The sequence below is a fragment of the Ascaphus truei genome, chromosome 9 (assembly GCF_040206685.1).
Source record: "Ascaphus truei isolate aAscTru1 chromosome 9, aAscTru1.hap1, whole genome shotgun sequence".
Taxonomy (NCBI): domain Eukaryota; kingdom Metazoa; phylum Chordata; class Amphibia; order Anura; family Ascaphidae; genus Ascaphus; species Ascaphus truei.
Window position 1 is genome coordinate 29,970,836 of NC_134491.1, and position 19,832 is coordinate 29,990,667.

Below are 19,832 nucleotides of genomic sequence, written 5' to 3' on the forward strand. Positions count from 1 at the left end.
CCGGGGGACCGGGCGAAACCTCTGCAACCTCTACTTACTGAGGTTCAGCCGGCCTCAGGACGCGTGACAATGGCAATGCTCCGTTAACTGATGTTGCGGGGGTCATGTGACGTCACAGTTGCCACGGTAAGGTAATGTGCGAGGTATGGGGGGGGCGGTGGCCTGCGCACCACCGGACCAGCACAGGCAGAGGGGGTGCAGCAAAAAAAACATTTGCGCGTCCCTGGTCTAAGGTTAAGTGAGGTATAAGGTGCAACAGTCCAGTAACTCTGGAGGGGTTAATGCGCATATGTATAGGGCTCAAAATTATCTCACCATTCCTACAGTGTAGATAGTCCAGTGTAGTATTGGAATTCAAAACCCGTCAGCTAAGGCTTGCTCCCCGCTGCAGACGGCGGCGCGTGCGGTGGCGTGCGCGCCTCTCACCAGCCCCTTACCACCTCCCTAACAGGCCCCAGTGACTCTTCGCTTCCTGGCCCTCTTCATGCAGTGACGCGTCAGCCAGCCGGGGATACAACTGGATTGTGTTCCCGTGCGGCGACGCGTCACATGGTGCGCCATGGTGCCAATGAAGAGGGCAGATCGCCGGCAGCCTGGCAAGAACAGCGGAGGGGGGTGAATATATCCAGGCACACAAAACCGTAACTAAACATGCTCTTTATATATGTTTATTAATTTTACACATCACCTCCAGCAGAAACTTCACAACTCCAAACTCTCCCTCCTCAAGTGCACCACACACACACACACACACACACACACACACACACACACACACACACACACACACACACACACACACACACACACACACACACACACACACACCAATCTTTGTGCTACAGCTGAATCTGGACAAGGAAGATTCCTCAAAGCCAAAAGAAACACCACATTCAACACAAAAAAACACATCAGATCCATCTTTTCTCACTTATGGGTCTCTTCCGTTGAGGAGACACACACACACTCACCATCTCCTCGAACCAATGGCAACCTATCAAGTTCATGGCCACGCCCACCCACCCCATTTAGGCCACGCCCCCACACTCCGATCGCTGCAGAAAGCTGCCTACAGACCGCAGATCACGGTTAAGCGCTCAGCTCGCACCCCCTGTACGCCAGGCGTGCGTAGTGTCCAGCTTAAGGCTGCCCTAATAGTGCTGGCAAAGGTGTCGCAGCAAAACAAATGTATTGCCGCCTTTGCGTGTGCTTATAGTAAGCGTGACGCGACGGGAGCGATACTGGCGGCACGAATTTCTGAAACCGGTCAAATTTGATTTTTCAGAGGCTATCGCCACGTGACAGCCTCTGAAACAATCAAAGACCTGGTTGCTTGCGACGTCGCCGGAAAGCTAATTACAACTTTTGCTAGCGGTGACGGGTGACATCATCCGTCGCGCGACCTTAGCCTCCAAACTGTATCACAGGGAGACAGTAAGCATGCTGATCCGGGATAAATGCAGTGTTCCTCACTTAATTGGTAGTATACAGGGAGGGAGTTGAGCAGCTGTTCTGACAGCCCGTCCACGTAGTCACATTACGCCGGCCACACTTGGGTTAATCCACACTTAGCGCAGCATATTTCTGTTTCATGCGATTTCCTATATATTATATATTACAGTCTACCCCTTTTTCATCTATACACTCCATTTAGTTTATTAACTATTCTTTATCTGAGCGCTGGTTTTTCTCTTGGTGTATGTGTATACTGTATGTGTATTATGTATATGTATGTGTGGCGGGGGGGGGTAGTGTGTGTGTGTGTGTGTGTGTGTGTGTGTGGTGTATGTGTATTTGGGGGGGATAGTGTATGTACGTATTGTGTATTGGTAAATAACACTGTTGCACAGAAAAACAATGAAAAATAAACTATACCTATTAGTGTGTATAGTACAGTATGTGCATGTGTTTGGGGGGATGTAATATTCATGCATGTGTTGTATGTTAATGCTTATACAGTATATACCTTTAGTGTGTGTACAGTATATGTATGTGTGGGGGTGTAATATTCATGCATGTGCTGTATGTTGATGCTTATACAATATATACCTATTAGTGTGTGTATAGTACAGTAAATGTATGTGGGTGGGTGTAATATTCATGCATGTGTTGCGGCTCTGAATATTTTGGGGATTTTTTTCTTTTATAAGATGGCTCTTCTTCCTTGAGAGGTTGCAGGCCCCTGTCCTAGCCTATGAAATTGTGTTTTACCAAACTATTGCTTGAGTGAAAGGAATCCGTGTTCTTGGATAAGCCATAAAAAGGTGGGATAATAAACTTCTGACGTTGAGTGATCTCTACTCTTCAACAAACTTCCAAACTTCCTGAGAGAACAACATTGCAGAATAGAATTGGATTAAGTTGATATTCCTGTCTGATAGTAAAATTGGCCTAATTTGGGAAGCAGTTACAATTTACAGAGGATGAGTCTAGCAAAGGAAAAAGCAGCCACAGGGTCCCCCTTATTAATAAAATGTCATACCAGGAAGTACTGTAATATATTGAGAGTTACCTCTCGTTTTCAAGTATGTCCTGGGCACAGAGTAATACAATATTATTTAGGATACAATAACTATCCTAAATAATAAAGCAAAGTATAAGTCATAAGATTTTTAAATTGGTTTGAAGTAAAATAGGGTAGTCCGTGCACTAAGATCCATTAAATCCGGGCAAGCAATGAGAGGTAACCCAAAATAGGAACAGATGTTATGTTCCATCAGTTAACGCTTTACCTTCAATGCTAATACTATGCAAAAACTGCCATTACTGAGCTAAATAGCGTAAGCTTAATGACCAAGTTATTACATGGTTAATTTTAAAGTGTTGATGAAGTCTCGCTTTTACTTTAATCTAGACCAGGGGTCTCCAAACTCAGTCCTCAAGGGCCGCCAACAGGCTGGCTTTTATGGATATCCCTGTTTCAGCACAGGTGGCTCAGTCTTTGTGCAGTCCATTGCAATGTGCTGTAGAGGTTAAGTATATTTATAGAGTCTGTTTTGTCACACCAAGCCTGTAGTGTAGAGGCATTTCTACACCTACAGTACCCACACCATTGGTATACATTCCCACTCCCCACACACCTTTTGTAAAGCGCTGTATACACTGGGCGCTTTATAAATTTATATTCACACACACACACACACACACACACACACACACACACACACACACACACACACACACACACACACACACACACTCTTACATCACGAAGATTCAGGGACCATTTAACACCAAGTAATACATCACATACAGCACAGGGGGAGGGATTGGTTTCAGTCACCGATAACTTACATGGAGTAAAGCCTAGTCTCCTATATTAGAAAGGAAATGTGCCGGCTTATTAGCGATGTAGTGGCTATGCTCTAACATGTCATGGAGATTAGGAGATCTCCTACTGACCAAATCAACACTCTTTCCCCCAACATCTTCTCCAGATCAGGATCAGTTCGGAGGCCATACCAGTGCTTTTGGAGTGTCCTCCTGTAATTCGTCCAGTTCTTATCAATTTAGCCTTGGGGATGAGAAGTGTATCACGCGACTGAGTGTGGCTCTTATTTCTTCCACGTCTAATCACTGATTTGCTATAGCCCCTGGTCTGAAAGCGAGATGATAATGCATTAGATCTTGTTTCAAATATATAGATTTGGTGGAACAGGTTCTTTTAAGTCTTAGAAACTCTTTTTTGTTTTTATTGTGTTTTATTTTTATTTTTTTATTATTTTTTTTTAAAATTGTGTAATAATAGAACTGAAGAAGATCATTAAAAAATGTATGAGACTCATCCAGACCACCCATTGATAGAAAGTACCGTTCTGCCACTAATCCATCAGAATGATGGATGCTGGTATAGAGTGACTCAACGTCACAAGTGGCTAGCACGATTCCTCCATCAACGGCAATCTGGTTGTCTCTGGAGGACATAGGTGGTATCCCTCAAGTGTGAGGGCAATGTCTCAACCAAAGGTTTTAAATAATAATCTAAAAAACGGCAAATTGGTTCACATAGTTCTCCTATGCCAGACACTATTGGTCTTCCTGGGGAGAGAGGTTCTTGTGTACCTTGAGTAAGACTTAAAATGTGGGATCAATTGCGTGGGGTGATAAGAGACCCTCACCACACTTTTTGATAATTATACCTGATGAAATGGCATCACTCACCAAACGATCAAGAAGATGTTTATATTTGACAGTCGGGTCTCCGGGTAGTTCTTTATAGCAGCCAGAATCCTTTAGCTGATGCAAAGCTTCCTTTTCGTTGGGGCCAGATGACTATATTTCCACCTTTTTGTCCAATGGCTTAATTTGGACATTAGACATTGTATGCAAATCTTCTAAGGCTATTCATTCTTCCTTTGTCAGGTTATTGGGCCCATTGGGTTTGGGCATCTTTAGAAAGTCCCTCGTAACTACATCACAATAGACTACAACCTGTGAACAAGTTTGAATTGGTGGACAAAACTTCGATCTGGACTTAACCACAGGGAAAACCACAGAAGCAATGGTAATAGGGGAATCAGATAACTGATCTTCAATATGCATAGTTAAATCACCAAGGACCCTCAATTCTTGGGTATTCCACTGGAACTCTCTATTCTCTGCTGTGTCCAGTGGGTCCTGATTCTTGGCATAATATTTATGAAGCAGTAATTTCCTGCAAACTAATTAAGATCTTTGATCCAACTAAATGATTCTGTACTATAGTCATATTTTTCTGTTATCTACTTTATATTGGGGTGTTACATCTTGTTTACCATTTTATTCATCCTCTACAAGGGTTAATATCTACATCACATTACCGCCTCCATTCTTTATCATTAGGCTGCGTCCATGGTGAATTGTGCCGGGGGGAAGCGCGCTGAGGGAAAGCGGGTGCTTTCCCTGGCCTTAGACAGCGAGCCGTCCGGGGGCGTGTCGGGGGGGGGGGGGGCTGTGACGTCACGGAGCTGGTTCGTCCTCATTGGGCGAACCGCTCACGTGACTGGCCCTGCGCTCCCTTGAGCGCTTGAATTTAAAAGCCGTTCTCATTGCGGCTGCAGGGGCTCACTGCCGAGCAGCAGCGCGTCTTGACCATGCCCGAGGCCTTAGGTGTGTTTTTGGTTTTGTGGGGATGTCTTGTTCACCTTAATATAGTTTATACCGGCCAGTGTCTCTAGGGTTAAAGTGAAAAAATCGTTTTTCACCAGAACCTATATGATCAGTCTTTTTAAGTGCAGGGTACTAGACTTATTGTCGGCTCTGCACTTTTTCTGGTTAATTATAGGAAGGCATGTCATGCAGTAAGGGTTTCCTCAGGCTATTTTAACTTTGTCAATGTTTTTGGTGATCTTGCTTGAATACGTTTTTGTATTTTTGGATATGCTAGAGTGCTTATTTTGAGCTTCTGTTTTTCGTGTGTGTGTGTGTGTACATATATATACGCCTCACATTGAGCTGGTTGGCCTGAAATGAATTCATTCGTGATTTGTAAGACCTATATAGCTAGAGACTGGGGGGAGGGCAAGCAGCATACATTTAAAGTAGCATGTTTTAAGTATAATACAGTGTGAAGTTGAACAGGGAGTTCAACAGGAGTGAAACAAGTGGACAACACCTACTAGCCCTGAATCCTGGATTTTGATCTGCGCTGGAAAGGCGGAAATTATCTATCCCAGACTGCACATCTCTGCACTGAGCTACTGATGCCATGTCGCCACTACTGTTTTTATTTGCTTTGACCTCACTTCTTTTCAAAATACGCACTTCTATCTAACAGCCTCATTATGTCTCATTCATTCATATATCTCCATCTCTCCTTCCTTCGCCACTTCTCAGTTCACATTAACTCCTTTCTTACCTGCCCCCTCCAACACCACACAGTTATATCCCCTGGACTAAAACGCACACCTACAAATCATCCTCACATTCTATTTCTATCCATGCTTCTCCTTGCATCTCTCCCAATCCTGGTCCCTGCCTTATTTCTATATGCTCCTGTCCTCGCCTCACACATACAACTTCTACTCCTTCGGGTGTTAACTCCTCTAACCTCATATCCATCCATTGTCGCCCTCCCTCCTCTTTCCCTTTCTCTTGTGCCCTTTGGAATGCTCGCTCCCTTTCTAGCAAGTTCTTCTCTGTGCATGACTTCTTTCTCTCTCACTCTGCTCCTATTTGCTATAACTGAAACTTGGCTCACTCAATATGACTCTGCTCTGGAAGCTGCCATCTCTTAATGTGGCCTTTCTTTTCCCCACACTCCACGCCCTGATGGCAGGGGTGGAGGCATGGGGCTCCTGCTCTCCTCTATCTGCGTCTACCGTACCCTTCATATTCCTCCCTCTTGCTTTTCCCTCCTTTGAGGCTCTCGCTGTCCAGATCTTCTCTCCTCTCCCTGTCCATGTGGCGGTCATCTATCGCCCACCTACCTCTACTCATCGTCCTACCTTTCTATCTCACTTTGGAGGATGTGTTGTTGCTGATCTCCTCTTCTCCCTCTACCACATGCCCACTTGACCCCATTCCCTCCCATCTCCTAAAACCTCTTGCTCCTACTATAATCCCTACGCTCACACACATTTTTAACTCCACTCTCTACTCTGGTACCTTTCCCTCTTCCTTCAAATATGCAACAGTCATACCATTACTCAAAAACAGCAAGCTTGACCCTAACGGTCTTTCTAACTATCGACCTGTCTCCCTCCTGCCTTTTGCCTCTAAACTCCTTGAACTCCTTGAACGTCTTGTATTCTCTCGCTTGCTCTATTTTCTCAACACCACCTATTCTCTCCTAGACCCTCTACAATCTGGCTTCCGCACTGCTCACTCCACTGAAACAGCCCTCACTAAAATAACTAATGGCCTCCATTTTGCCAAAGACAGAATTCATTACACTCTGCTCATATTACTCGACCTCTCTGCAGCATTTGATACTGTGGACCACCCTCTTCTCCTTCACATTCTACATACTCTTGGTATTCGGAACAAAGCTCTATCCTGGATCTCCTCTTACCTTTCCCATCGTACTTTCAGTGTATCTTTTGCAAACAACTCCTCCTCTATCACAGTCCTGGGACCCCATCTCTTTTCTCTGTACACACTCTCTAGGTGACCTAATCACATTTCTTGGGTTCAAATATCACCTCTATGCTGATGACACAAATTTACTTTCTACGCCTGACCTTACAGCTGCTGTACAGACTAAAGTTTCTTATTGTCTGTTTGCTATATCATCCTGGATGGCCCTCTGCCTACTTAAACTAAACATGGCAAAAACAGAGCTCCTCATACTTCCTCCCAAACCTGGCCCTACTACCTCCTTCCACATTACTGTTGGAACTACGATCATTCACCCAGTAGCCCAAGCACGCTGCCTAGGGGTCACACTCGACTCCTCTCTCACATTCTCTTCTCACATTAAAAACGTTTCTAAAACCTGTCGCTTTTTCCTCCGCAATAATACCAAGTTACGCCCTTTCCTCTGTTGCTCGACTGCTAAAACTGACTCTGGCCCTATTCTCTCCCGTCTCGATTACTGTAACCTCCTGCTGTCCGGCCTTCCTGCCTCTCACCTGTCTCCCCTGCAATCAATCCTAAATGCTGCTGCCAGAATCACTCTACTCTTTCCTAAATTTGTCTCAGCGTCTCCCCTGCTGAAATCCCTCTCCTGGCTTCCTATCAAATCCCATATCACACTCACAATTCTCCTCATCACTTTTAAAGCTTTACACTCTTCTGCTCCTCCTTACATCTCAGCTCTAATTTCTCGCTATGCACCATCCCGGCTCTTGCGTTCTGCTCAAGGATGTCTTCTCTCTACCCCTTCTGTATCTAAAGCCCTCTCCCGCCATAAACCCTTCTCTCTGACTGCCCCACACCTCTGGAATGCCCTTCCCCTCAATATCCGACTAGCACCCCCTCGACCCACCTTAAAACACACCTGCTTAACGAAGCATATGAGTAGCTCCATGGCTGATAATTAACACCTCACACATTAACCTTTGCTCCTTGCAGACGCACTTACCAGAACGCCCTCCTACTGTCTCTGTACATACTTCCTACCAACAAAATTAGATTGTAAGCTCTTCGGAGCAGGGACTCCTTTTCCTAAATGTTACTTTTATGTCTGAAGCACTTCTCCCCTTTGTGTTATTTATATCATTTATTTTTTACATGGTCATGTATTACTGCTGTGAAGCGCTATGTACATTAATGGCGCTATATAAATAAAGACATACATATTTCAGTTGTTCAGAGGTATATCTTCACGTGGAGTATAATAAGTAACTCCTCTTAGCAGTGTATAAAGCAATTATGTCCCCCTCCTAAGTAGGATTCTCCTCTCTAGCAAAAGCCCTATTTCGGCATCTGGATGGGAGGTATGACCTAAATGTAATGTTTTTTTTTTTTTTTTTTACCAGTTATTAACCTTAACTGAGCTTCGGAAATCTGCGATGATTTCCAATAACAGCTCTTTACAGGAGACGTGTTAACAAAGTTATTTGCTTTGGTGGGTACGGTTTTACCATTTAAAATACAAAAAGCAGAACTTGCACTCACCCTGGTTTAGAAGTTGTATCTGGTGCACTGTTCCTTCTCCTACAATACACAAGCATAGTAAATTAGACCAGCATTCAAAAATATAAATAACTTGCTAACTCAATGGGTTATTCCAAATAATTAATGTAATAAGAAATATACAAAAAAAAATCAATTTAAGCAAATTACTGATGAAAAAGGAACCCTTAAACGCCGGCGCTGCTGGGAGAGATTTCTGTTGTGACTTTGTACCACTAATTGTGTTAACTTGCTATTAGACTGTGTGAAAGCTATTGCTTAAATTGATTTTTTTGTCAATTTTTATTTCTTATTAAATTATTTTGAATTACCCATTGCGTGAGCAAGTTTTTATTTACATTTTTGAGTGCTGGTCTGACTTAATATTTTACTACAGTTTTACCATTACTGGGATGGTAATGCCCCGTATTGTAGCCTAAAGGAGCTTGGTGCATTTAGGCCTAAAATCTCCAGCATACCCTTAGAACAGGCGTGCTAAACTCCAGTCCTCAAGCCCCCCAACAGGTCAGGTTTTCGGGATATCGCAGTTTCAGCACAAGTGGCTCTGATTGAGCCACCTATGCTGAAGCATATTGCTGCTAAGAGAGTTTATCATTATCTTGTAGTTAAGTCCAAGTCAGCATCTATGAGCCAGCCCTGGTTTTGTATTTGCTAGTCAGTGGAATAAGATCATGATAATAGCATTGTATGATTATTACGTCCTCCGTGCAACTCTTTCCTTAAAGGAAACTGTTTTGCTTGCTTGGTACAATCCAGCAAAGTAAACATCTTAGTCAATCGGAATTTTACTTGCATAGACAATGTCACATGCCTTGTCGTGTTTCTCACGTTACCTGCTGCCTCCCTGCCTCTTTACTGATGTGTATTGTATGTGCTTGTCATGATAGAGAGGATTTGGCCCGGGATTAAAGGGGTTACACCCCATTTGGCCACCCTCTACTCTCACCTGGGAAGCAAGGGGTTAACTGGACTAAGATCCAGTAATGTGTTTTTTTCCCTTGCTTCAGTATCCAAATGTTTATTCCCCTATATAAATGTATTGTGTTATCCTGGTGTTTGCACTCACACATACACTAGGGTTGATGCGGGAGGGAAGGGTTTAATGTTAGTTTAGTGATTATTGCCCTTTGTTCCCTTTTCCTGCATTTTCAGGCTCCATTTTGCAGCCTTCCATAGGCCGCCATTGCATCTCCATGCGTTCCAATGGCAGAAGTAGCGGTTTTTGACCTGTTTTCCAGCGACGACCAGCAGGTGGCGTCCGAGAGGAGGAGCGGCGGTTTCCCATTGTAAGTCAATGGGCTCATTGACTTCAATGGAGATTCCTCAACGCAGGCCTCGAGGAACAGGTTGGCAGCCATCCAAACCGCAGACCGCAAAAGCGGATACAATGTCTTTGAAAAGAGTTTAATCACTTCGGTCAAGTTCAAAGACAATTGGCGTGGGAATCTTAGGTTCTAGGGCCCCTGGAAATAAAGTTATTTTTGTCCCTAGCTCCTAGGAACCCCCACACACGATCCACACCGGGTCCAGGAATGAGAGACCCCCCTAAGGGGTCGAGCGAAGGAGGGTCGCACCATTGAATCTAATGGCGACGTGCATCATGCATTGTCTATGGCGGCGCCGGCCATTGATTCCAATGGGGAAAAGCCGCGTGGCGTAAAAACTACTAAGTGTAAAATGCTGAAAAATGTAAGTCCATATCTCCGGTTCTGGAATGACCAGAGGGATGGGATTTAGGTGGCATGTAGCCAAGGTTCCGGCTTTAATGCATGCCCCTTCCCAGCCCCCTCAGACCAACCAGACGGAATGTGGACAATTGTAAAGATTTGTGGATTTTCTCATAGACTTCAATGGCGGCGGTTTCTCCATTGAAAGTCTATGGCGGGAAACTCCATTGACTACAACGGCGGAGTTGCTCCATTGAAACCCATGGCGGCGGAGCCCGTTGTTTTCAATGGGAAATTAGTGAAAAGCTGAGATTTCTTTTTAGCGGAGATTTTTATAATAAAATATGAAACGGTTTATGTGGTATTTGTATAACTCCGGTTCTGAAGGTTACAGCGGGCTGAAATGTGGACCCTATAGTGTACCACTTCCGGCATTAAGGTCTGGAAAGTTTGGACCCGCTGGACCTACCAGAACCGGGTATTTTAATATGTGTAGGTATTAAAGTGTATATGGGATTTTGGATCTGCTCTGAAAAATGCAGATTCCATCTGCTATGCTGAATAGGGCAGGAAGGGCATCCTGAGGAATTAGCATAGCCCGGTGATCAAAAGCTAACTGTCCTGATTGTTTATACTAAGGGCAGGAACAAAGGGACTGAGTGTTTTTAAGTGTCGGTCTTCACACTTACAAGGGAAGCCAAAATCTCCTTCAAAAAGATTTTTCTAGCCAGCTCGGCGCCTTGGTTGTAAGAGAGGGGGTTGAAATGGTATTTAAACCAGAGTCAGTCCTTACTCAAATGTCTTCATGCATGGTCTTCATGATCTTCATGTATTGTCGTGATGTCTACATCTGAACCTGAATTATGGAAGAAATGGCCCATCCTGTATCCTGATGGCTTTCTTGTCCTAACCTTTAAGTGCTATATTTTGTTTGTTATTTGTATATCTTGTTGTGTTCACCTTTTTCAAGGAATAAATTATATTTTATCATATCTAAGCCTCGTCCAATTCAACCCAGTTATATTTTTGGTGTGTATTATTAATAGCCTGTTACAAAGTTACCGTCACAGTGATTACGTGCAGAACTGGCGGGACCTTATGTGCAATTCTTCCTGCTTACTTCTACCCTGGGTCCCAAGGTCTTGTGTGACTTCACCTTTTCAGCTTTTGTAATGAGGCAATTGTACAGTGGGAAGCAAATCGGGGGGAAATGCGTCAGTCTATTCTCATCTAGGCTGAATAATACTTTTTTTATTGTCGTAAGTAAAATTCTTATTGAAATGTAAAATATGCAAATACTATAGAACAGCGGTGTGGTCTGTGTTCCTTGTGAAATGACATGGGGAGAATTTCTGGTCTTCAATAGTAGATTGCAAGAAAATCACACTTACACTTTCATGGAAATCTGTGAACAAAATCTAATGTATAGTTCTTGGAAGGAAGTTCGGTGGGTGCCAATGTTTGATCCAATTCGCACTCCGGTCTCTGCAGCAGCACCACCCCAACGTTTCACTCCCCTGTGTCGCTCTGTGTGTGTGTGTGTGTGTGTGTGTGTGTGTGTGTGTGTGTGTGTGTGTGTGTGTGTGTATAAAAGATGAGCCTTTTTACAATAAAATGAATAGCGTGGGTGAACCATAATGCAATCTTAAACACTTGATTTTTCACACCTAAAAATGTAGTTGGACAGTTGCTATTTTCTTGTAACATTTGTGTATTCGTGATATCATGACTTTAAAGCTATTAAAGAAAGTGTTGGGCAGGAGTAATGTGAAGACAAATAGAGCAATTTTGTTTTGTTGATAGGTAGCACAGAAAAGGTGCTAGATGAGCCTGAATCGGCAGCCTCTAAAGCAGGGGCAGCCAACTCCAGTCCTCAAGGGCCACCAACAGGTCAGGTTTTCATGATATCACTGCTTTAGCACAGGTGGCTTAATCAGAGGCTCAGACTGCACCACTTGTGCTGAAGCAGGGACTGATTGAGCCACCTGTGCTGAAACAGGGATATCCTGAAAACATGACTTGTTGTTTGTCCTTGAGGGCTGGAGTCGCCCACAGCTGCTCTAAAGCTTGTACAGTATTAAGTTTTCATTTTGCTTATATTGCAGCTGCATTGGGAAAAAATGGAAATTTTAAATGTTTGATTGGAATGAAAATAAAACAAAAACCAGTTACATATTTGGCTAAGTTGCTCTTACTACACTGGCCATGGTTGCCTTTTGACCTGAAGTCTCTGTCTTGCTGCCGCAGCACACGCCAGCGAGGAGACTGTAACATTTCGCCGTGAACGCAGCACATTTAGGCGCCAGGCTGTACGGCGCCGGCACAATGCCGGGAGTAACCCAACTCCTCCCGCATCGCTCATCGGATCACCCCTCAGGTACGGTATTCAGAGCTCTACTGTGCTGCACGAAGCAGGCTTCTAACCACTACCCCGCCCTGACTTCACCCCACCCTGAACCCACCAGTGTTGTCTGATGAGGCAAATATCTTCCTCTGCCCCTTCCCTGTCCCCCCCTCTCCGTCCCCCCATCTCAACCTCTGTCCTTTGTTGGCTGTCTGCATGACACTGCGGGCATGCGTTGTGCATGTGTCTGTTGCACTGCAGATGGGGAACCATTTTTTCTATTCCTGTTGTAAGTAAGGCCTTTACAGGTCTGTTACATACAGTGTTAAAAAGCTCTGTTCAAGTATCAACACACAATGCCATGTGACATGTTTTGAGAGATCCTTTGTAATGTCATTTGTTATACCTGAGCCTTTAATGTACAGAGATTCCCCAATAATTGTTCCGGGTGTTTCTTTAATAGCAGCTCAAACAGCTCGTTTCATGCTGTAATTAAAAGGCACATTTTTGATGTTCCGAAACAAGCAAAATCTATAGCAATTAGTGAGGAATCTTTAGTGCCTCTGATTCGTTCAATGCCTCCAATTACATTTAATGTCTAAGACTTCTGTGTCTGTTTTTTTTTAAAGAGTGTAAATAAACATTTTTACTGCATTTGTAAACTAAATGAAATTACACTTACTACGAATTTACACTTACGAACTGGGACATTGTCAACAAGTACAAACTGGATGGGCAAAAAACATTTGTAAAGCTATGAAGTTTATTTAGTCATCTTGTTTAATGATATCAGTTTCGAACAGTGCAAGCATTGCAGTCTTTGACATAGCCCAAGTTATGTGGCAATTCAAAGGTTAACATTGACCCACAGATCTGCAAAATATGATGGTAATTAATACATAGAGTATGAGCTTACTGCTTTAAATGGGGGAAAGGATAATTTACGGAATAATGTAACTGATCATTTTCCTATGTACTCTCTTGTGGTACAATGCACATGTGCTGACACATGTTACATGTTGCCTGCATGAAATGGTTCATGCATTCCTCCCTTAGTATGTTGCCAAATAAAATGCCTTTCAGGTTTACTCTCAGACCTGCACAATTGGTCTGCTTTCCTTTTATGCTGTCACATTTTAAGAAGTGACAATCGGAAAGCTTGGACTCGTATTTGTTTGGCAAGAAAGTAGCAAGCCGGATTAATCTGAAGTATTTTACACCGAGGGGCAGATTTATCAAGATTTGTTATGGGTAAGGCACCAGATCTGGTATTAACTCCCATCCAATTCAATGGAAGGATGCTGAGTCAAGTCAGTTAACCAGTAACTGAGCTTGCTAATTCTGGGGGTTTATGTCTACTGCTCAGCTAGTTAACGGTCACCAGTTTATTAATATTATGGAGCTGCTAGCGTAAGCAATACAGTTAATAGAACAATACAGGGAGAATTCATCATTTCTCTAACCTTTAGCATCTGTATACAATGGAGAACATCTTAAGTCAGAAAGATTTGCAGATGTTCTAACTTAGTGACCAACACCCTTCCATGTCACTCTGCCCACATCTGAAGTGTATAGAATTTTTTGAATATATGGTAAATTGTATTTTGAAGAAAGCTCATTTTTATTTTTTTTAACTACAATTTATACATAATTTATTCTGAAGCCGATTTCGAGAAACAGGTGGGATAAGGTAGATCATACAGTCCTAACTTCTGCTTTGACATTTCTTTAACTATCTCTTTTGGCCTTTTCAGAGGAGACTACATCAACCGCAAATGTTATGCTTGGAGTAAAAGTTGGAATGGTCCCTGAGCAGAATTTTCTAATGAAACATCAATGCTTTTTGTATGAAAGTTTAGGGTACATTCTTCCCCCTAAACCGGCTCATTTTTTTTTTATGGATCACATTTTCAACAGGTTTTAATTACACTTGAATATTAACCCCTTCACTATCAGAGGGACCAACCATGCTTTGCAGAGCAAAAGGTTTTATGGAATCTATCACTGTCTAACATGCTGTTTACCACATTGTGTAGCTGTTATACACAGCTTATGTGAAAACTGACATCAAGATACTGATATGAAAGATTAAATATGGAGTTAATATTATACCGTTATGGAAATCGCAGCATGTGGTTGCTACTGTTATGTATCTGCTTTGCACAAATGAGCATATTAAGCAAGCTCCTGTTTTTATTAGAAAGGTAATTAAAGTTGTTTAAATCGTATGATTGGACTTATAATCACCACAAGGGGAATAAACCTCTTTGATGCAGGAGTGGCTCATAGCACATACAGTAGTGTTCTATATTGTACGGACAGTCTCCAAGTATACTAATAAATGTCTGCAAGTACTAATCTGCATGATATAAAGACTGGTTTGAATATTCCCTAATATAAAAATGACAAGTTGAGGTTCCTCTTTGTTTCAAGCAGGTACAGGCTACTCCCATTACAGCTCTTAGTAGCAGTACATTTTTCCATTTTATGTTTTCTAAGACTTGTAGAGTATCGGAGCTTCTTCCTTAAGGGATATGGCCACTCATATGTAGAGATGGGGGTCATGTTTTCATCTCACGATGCTACCATGGCTGTCCAGTCTTTTAAATTGATATCTTGATTTGTTGATGAAAACTTGCTTTTGTTGTGTGGCTGTCCCTGATGTATGCAGACCCTTCCATCACAGAAGGTGGTGGAACCAAAAGTTGTTCTTTCCTTTTCCCAGTTGTTTGCACAGCATTAGCGGTGTCTGTCCTCACCGACCTACTGTCCAGTGTTATAAAAATAACATTACTCCATCTATATGAAATCGCACTTCTCAAGTTGTCTATTGATAAAATCACTGTTGGTGTACAGTATAATGTTGAAGCTTTTACTTCCCTTTTAAGTTGAGATGTGATTGGCTTATTTTTCACGTATTTCTTTAATGCTCCCCTGTAATGTCTCCCCAATCCCTGTTTTTTCCTAGCTTTCAAGATGGTCATCAAGGCCAACAGTCATCAACCCAGGTCAAAGTCCAGTCCCGTCCCCCTTCCCAGGCTGCAGTGCTCAGCGCTAGCGCCTCCTTGCTGGTGAGAAATGGGAGTGTCCACTTAGAAGCATCACATGACAATGCATCTGCCGTAGGCAGTAGCAGTTTGCACGATGAACTTGGTATGCAGGCCTTATGTAACCTTGGTGACATGGAAGTTTTAATGCAGCATATTTTGGGTAATAATGCCGTTCACTTATCTTTCATTTCAGAATCGTGTGTGAATGAGGAGATTTGCTGCAAGTTGATAACGTTTTACTGTGCTATTAAATGTTCGCCTCTTGTTATATATAAACTGATATTGCTGTTTCAAACATGTACAGTTCACAGCTAAATATTTTTTTGACAGCTCAACGGCGCCAACATCACTATCACTGTTGCTAACCTTTCTTTTTAACAGGTTGTAGGTTGTACATGGTTTTCCCCCTCCCCCGCCACTTGCTTAGTGCTGGTAGTTATGCTCTACAGGGCCTTTTTATCTTTATAGCATTTTATCTATTGGCCTCCTTGCTTTCAGGCTCATAAAAACGTGTGGTTCTCATCATTTACAAAATATAGGATGCCCAACTATTGAGGCATTTATTTTTGTGTGTGATGTACCCTCTTAACAAGACAATGGAAGTCACTCCACACCATCAGGCAGTGGGAGTCATTATTTAACCAAATGCTTGTGGCTTGGTATTGAATACCTTGACAAAGACCGCTTATGTGGGCGAAACATTGGTACTACCATTAAATCAACTTTTTGTGCGAGACTGTGTGCATGGATGCATTCCTTCTACCTGTTATTGAATACCCACCATGTTGAGCTGCTCTTTGTCTAGAAAAAATAGCAATAGTGTGTGTGATATTCTGCGTACTAACTTGTTATAAAGAATACATGACTTTTTAGGGCTGGGGGGCGGGGGGGGTAGTGTTTGTTCTCCATTGAAGAAACTATCTGTATGAAAGTTTTTTCAGTCTGTTGCTTAAAAGATTAAACTAATGCATGCGTGTGAGAACAACATACACCTCAGTGCATCTGTATTCTGGGATTCATTCGAACATTTAATTTGGTATTAATATTTTTATATGGAGTTTTAATGTAATTAGGGACAATCTTCATGAACTATTGTGTATCTGTGTATGTAGGCTTTGAAAACATTTTTTCCACCCTGTTTTAATGAGGAGATTTTTTTGACCTACAACGCCATTTGTAGACCCGTATCTTGATGTCTGTTTTTTCTGCTTGAAATGTTTGGATTCCAATGGTTTTTACTACTTTGTCTTCTACTGCTGCTTTTTAAGATCTTAGTCCTCTTAATAAAATTGTAGAAATTTAATGGAGGTGGTGTGATCCAAAACATGTTTAGATATTCTTTTGAGATTATGCTTTGGCTGTCGATGTCCATAAGATGGTTCCCCAAACCTTTGATGGACATTAAGGATTAATATATGGCTAGTCAGAGTGCACAAAAAGCGGATTGTGCCCAAGGTGAACCACTTCCCACATTCTCTTTGCAAGAGCACTTCGTAGTTCTATTATATTTTGTTGAAAATACAAATGCTGGAATTTTTATCTCAAGCAAATTGTGCTAAAATGAAAAGGCTTGGGATGGGGGAGGGGGGGAGAGAGTTTGCAGCGTATTTAACGTTACAAATGTTTTTTCGTGAGCATGTATGTCTTGTTTCTTTTGTTGCAATCACTGTATGTAGTGTTAACCATGGAAAAATATTTTTTTTTAACTGTTTTGGTATAATGAATAATCTTATCAAATGCCCCCAGAAGAAGCCACTTAACATTCTAAATGTTTCTTTTGCTTTCAAAATAATGTTGGTGCCATATAAAGAAACTTGTTTATTGAAGGGATTGTATAATACTACAAGGATTAGCGGTATCTACCATATTGTCTCAGTGGCCAACTGCAGTCCTCAAGGGCCATCAACAATCAGGTTTTAAGGATTTCCCTGCTTCAGCATAGGTGACTGTCATTGAGTGAGCCGCCTATGCTGAAGCAGGGATATCCTTAAAACCTGACCTGTTCGTGGCCCTTGAGGACTGCAGTTGGCCACTCCGGTTCCAGAGGGTCACATGCTTGTAATTAGTTGTTAACTGGAAGACCCTTCTATACTGTAGCTCTAGGTCAATCGATCTCCTGTACTAGTTGGACTTAGATTTGCTATGTGCCAATTAAGTACTTCAGCAGAAAATGTATATAAACATGTTAACCAACATGTTCATATTGTCCTTGATATTTTGCATTGCATTGACCAAAGATTTTCGCCGTACTGATAAATAATGAATTAGAGAGAACACCCCAGTAATATTTTTGCATGTAATCGGTGTTTGTTTGCGGGTTTTTTTGTAGTGAAGCTAAAGTGACTGAGTTGGGAAAGAATGCTGTGTTTATATCATACATAAATGCCTTTATTGATTTACTGTTGCCCTTTTATACTGCTTGTTATACATGTTTAGGCATTGTATGTATTGGCTTTTTGCTGCGTAACGTGGTCTGAACTTGTATTGTATTGCAGTCGCTTTCAGACCCATCCCTAGCAGCAAATGGTCCAGTTATTTGTTTTTTGGGTGAGGGGGTGTTGAAGAATAAAGATTAGTAGTAATTTTAGACCTGTGAGAATTGAGATCTTTGGCAGATTGTGTGACCCTTTAAAGGGCCCGCAGCCGAGATCTTCATGGATGCAGTTACTGTATTGTATGAGCTTTGTACAGGAGACCTTACAAGTTGGGAAAAGACCATAGTTCTCAAAGCTATATTATGAAGCCTCATGTTGGCGTCACAAACTGCAAAGGAATTTAGTTTCAGTTGGATATAGATAGTAATGTAAATAGTATATTGCAATAATATGCAATTATTTAACCAGCTTTTTGCGCCTGTGTATTTTATTTTTTCCACCAGGTAAATTCACACCATCGCTCTATGAAACAGGTGGCTGTGACATGTCACTAGTAAACTTTGAACCAGCTGCAAGGAGGACATCTAACAACCTCTGGTACGTTGCATTCTGTCTCTGCTTTCTTAACGGCTCTAAAGTAATTTAGAAATGTGAATGCTATAGTGCAGGCCAACGCCAACGCCAGTCCTGAGGACACCCCAACAGGTCAGGTTTTCAGGATATCCGTGCTTCAGCACAGGTGGCTGTCTTTGACTAAGTCACTGATTGAGCCACCTGTGCTGAAACTGGGATATCCTGAAAACCTGACCTGTTGGGGCGTCTTGTGGACTAGCGATGAGTGCCCCTGTGCCACAGCGCACACAGATTCCCCACTGCTCAAACTTCTAGTAGGAGATTGGTATTCAGTTAAGTGATACAACTTCTGAACACAGGCAGTCCTCGTTATCCAACATTTCACTTCACAACGCATGGCATATCCAACGCTTTATAATGCAACCCTAAGGGCCATTCTTCGACGTCTGACTGCACTATCCAACGCTCACCGCCACTAATTAACATGGGACTCACTTTACAACGGTTTCACTATCCAACGCTGCTTCCAGAACGGATTCCGTTGGATAACCGAGGACTGGCTGTACAATGGTTTGTTTCCTTCATAAATATTTTTCTACCTAGTGACTGATGGTGTTACTTTGTTAACTAGGAACCAATTGCGTAATTGTATCAAAGCGACAAATTACATTTTCATACTATTGTAAAATACCTACAGATGTTGCCCACGTTATTGCCCCTGTTACCTTATCCAACGGTAGATATATTGAAAACCATGTTTAAGGAAATAACACGTGTGTTTAACATGCTATTCTGTGCGTTCATGTTAATGGGGATATGAACATATGTTACATCTATATGTTGCACTAAGGCATCGACTTCAGACCAAACAATTTCAGTATCGACATTGATCTATTTTATGGGATAAATCGAGGTCATTTAAATGTTAAATTTAAACAAAGAAATATTAGATTTTTATTCGTATATTCTTAAATGTTCATCTTTTCCTAATTACCTTAAATTAGATGCTTGAAAGAGTTTGTATGAACTTTAATATCTCCGGACTTTCTGCTCCTTGAAGTTATCACGATTTGATCATTCCCAAAAAGCCAATGTTGAAGGTCACCGTGCCTGATAATGCAGAACAATCAAGAGAAAAAGATGCACATCCAATGTCATTTTCTCTTTGGACTGTACTTGATAATGGCAAAAAGTCATTTTCTCCATCTTCACTTTACTAGTTATACGGTATAAACATTATACAGTCGCACTCCCTTATATTTTAATC

At 42.1% G+C, this 19,832-nt stretch overlaps 1 protein-coding gene across 6 annotated transcripts in view; it reads left to right on the top strand.

Moving 5' to 3' along the window:
* Positions 1 to 19,832, top strand: part of PCNX1 (pecanex 1) — a 127,915-nt gene that overhangs the window by 59,105 nt on the left and 48,978 nt on the right. For 3 of the 6 annotated variants that reach the window (XM_075614209.1, XM_075614210.1, XM_075614212.1), the window contains 3 exons: positions 12,471 to 12,600; positions 15,536 to 15,777; positions 18,496 to 18,589. In XM_075614209.1, the coding sequence (XP_075470324.1) occupies positions 12,471 to 12,600; positions 15,536 to 15,777; positions 18,496 to 18,589 (466 nt within the window). The remainder of the gene's footprint in view (positions 1 to 12,470; positions 12,601 to 15,535; positions 15,778 to 18,495; positions 18,590 to 19,832) is intronic. The other 3 variants (XM_075614213.1, XM_075614214.1, XM_075614211.1) reach the window with 2 other exon arrangements.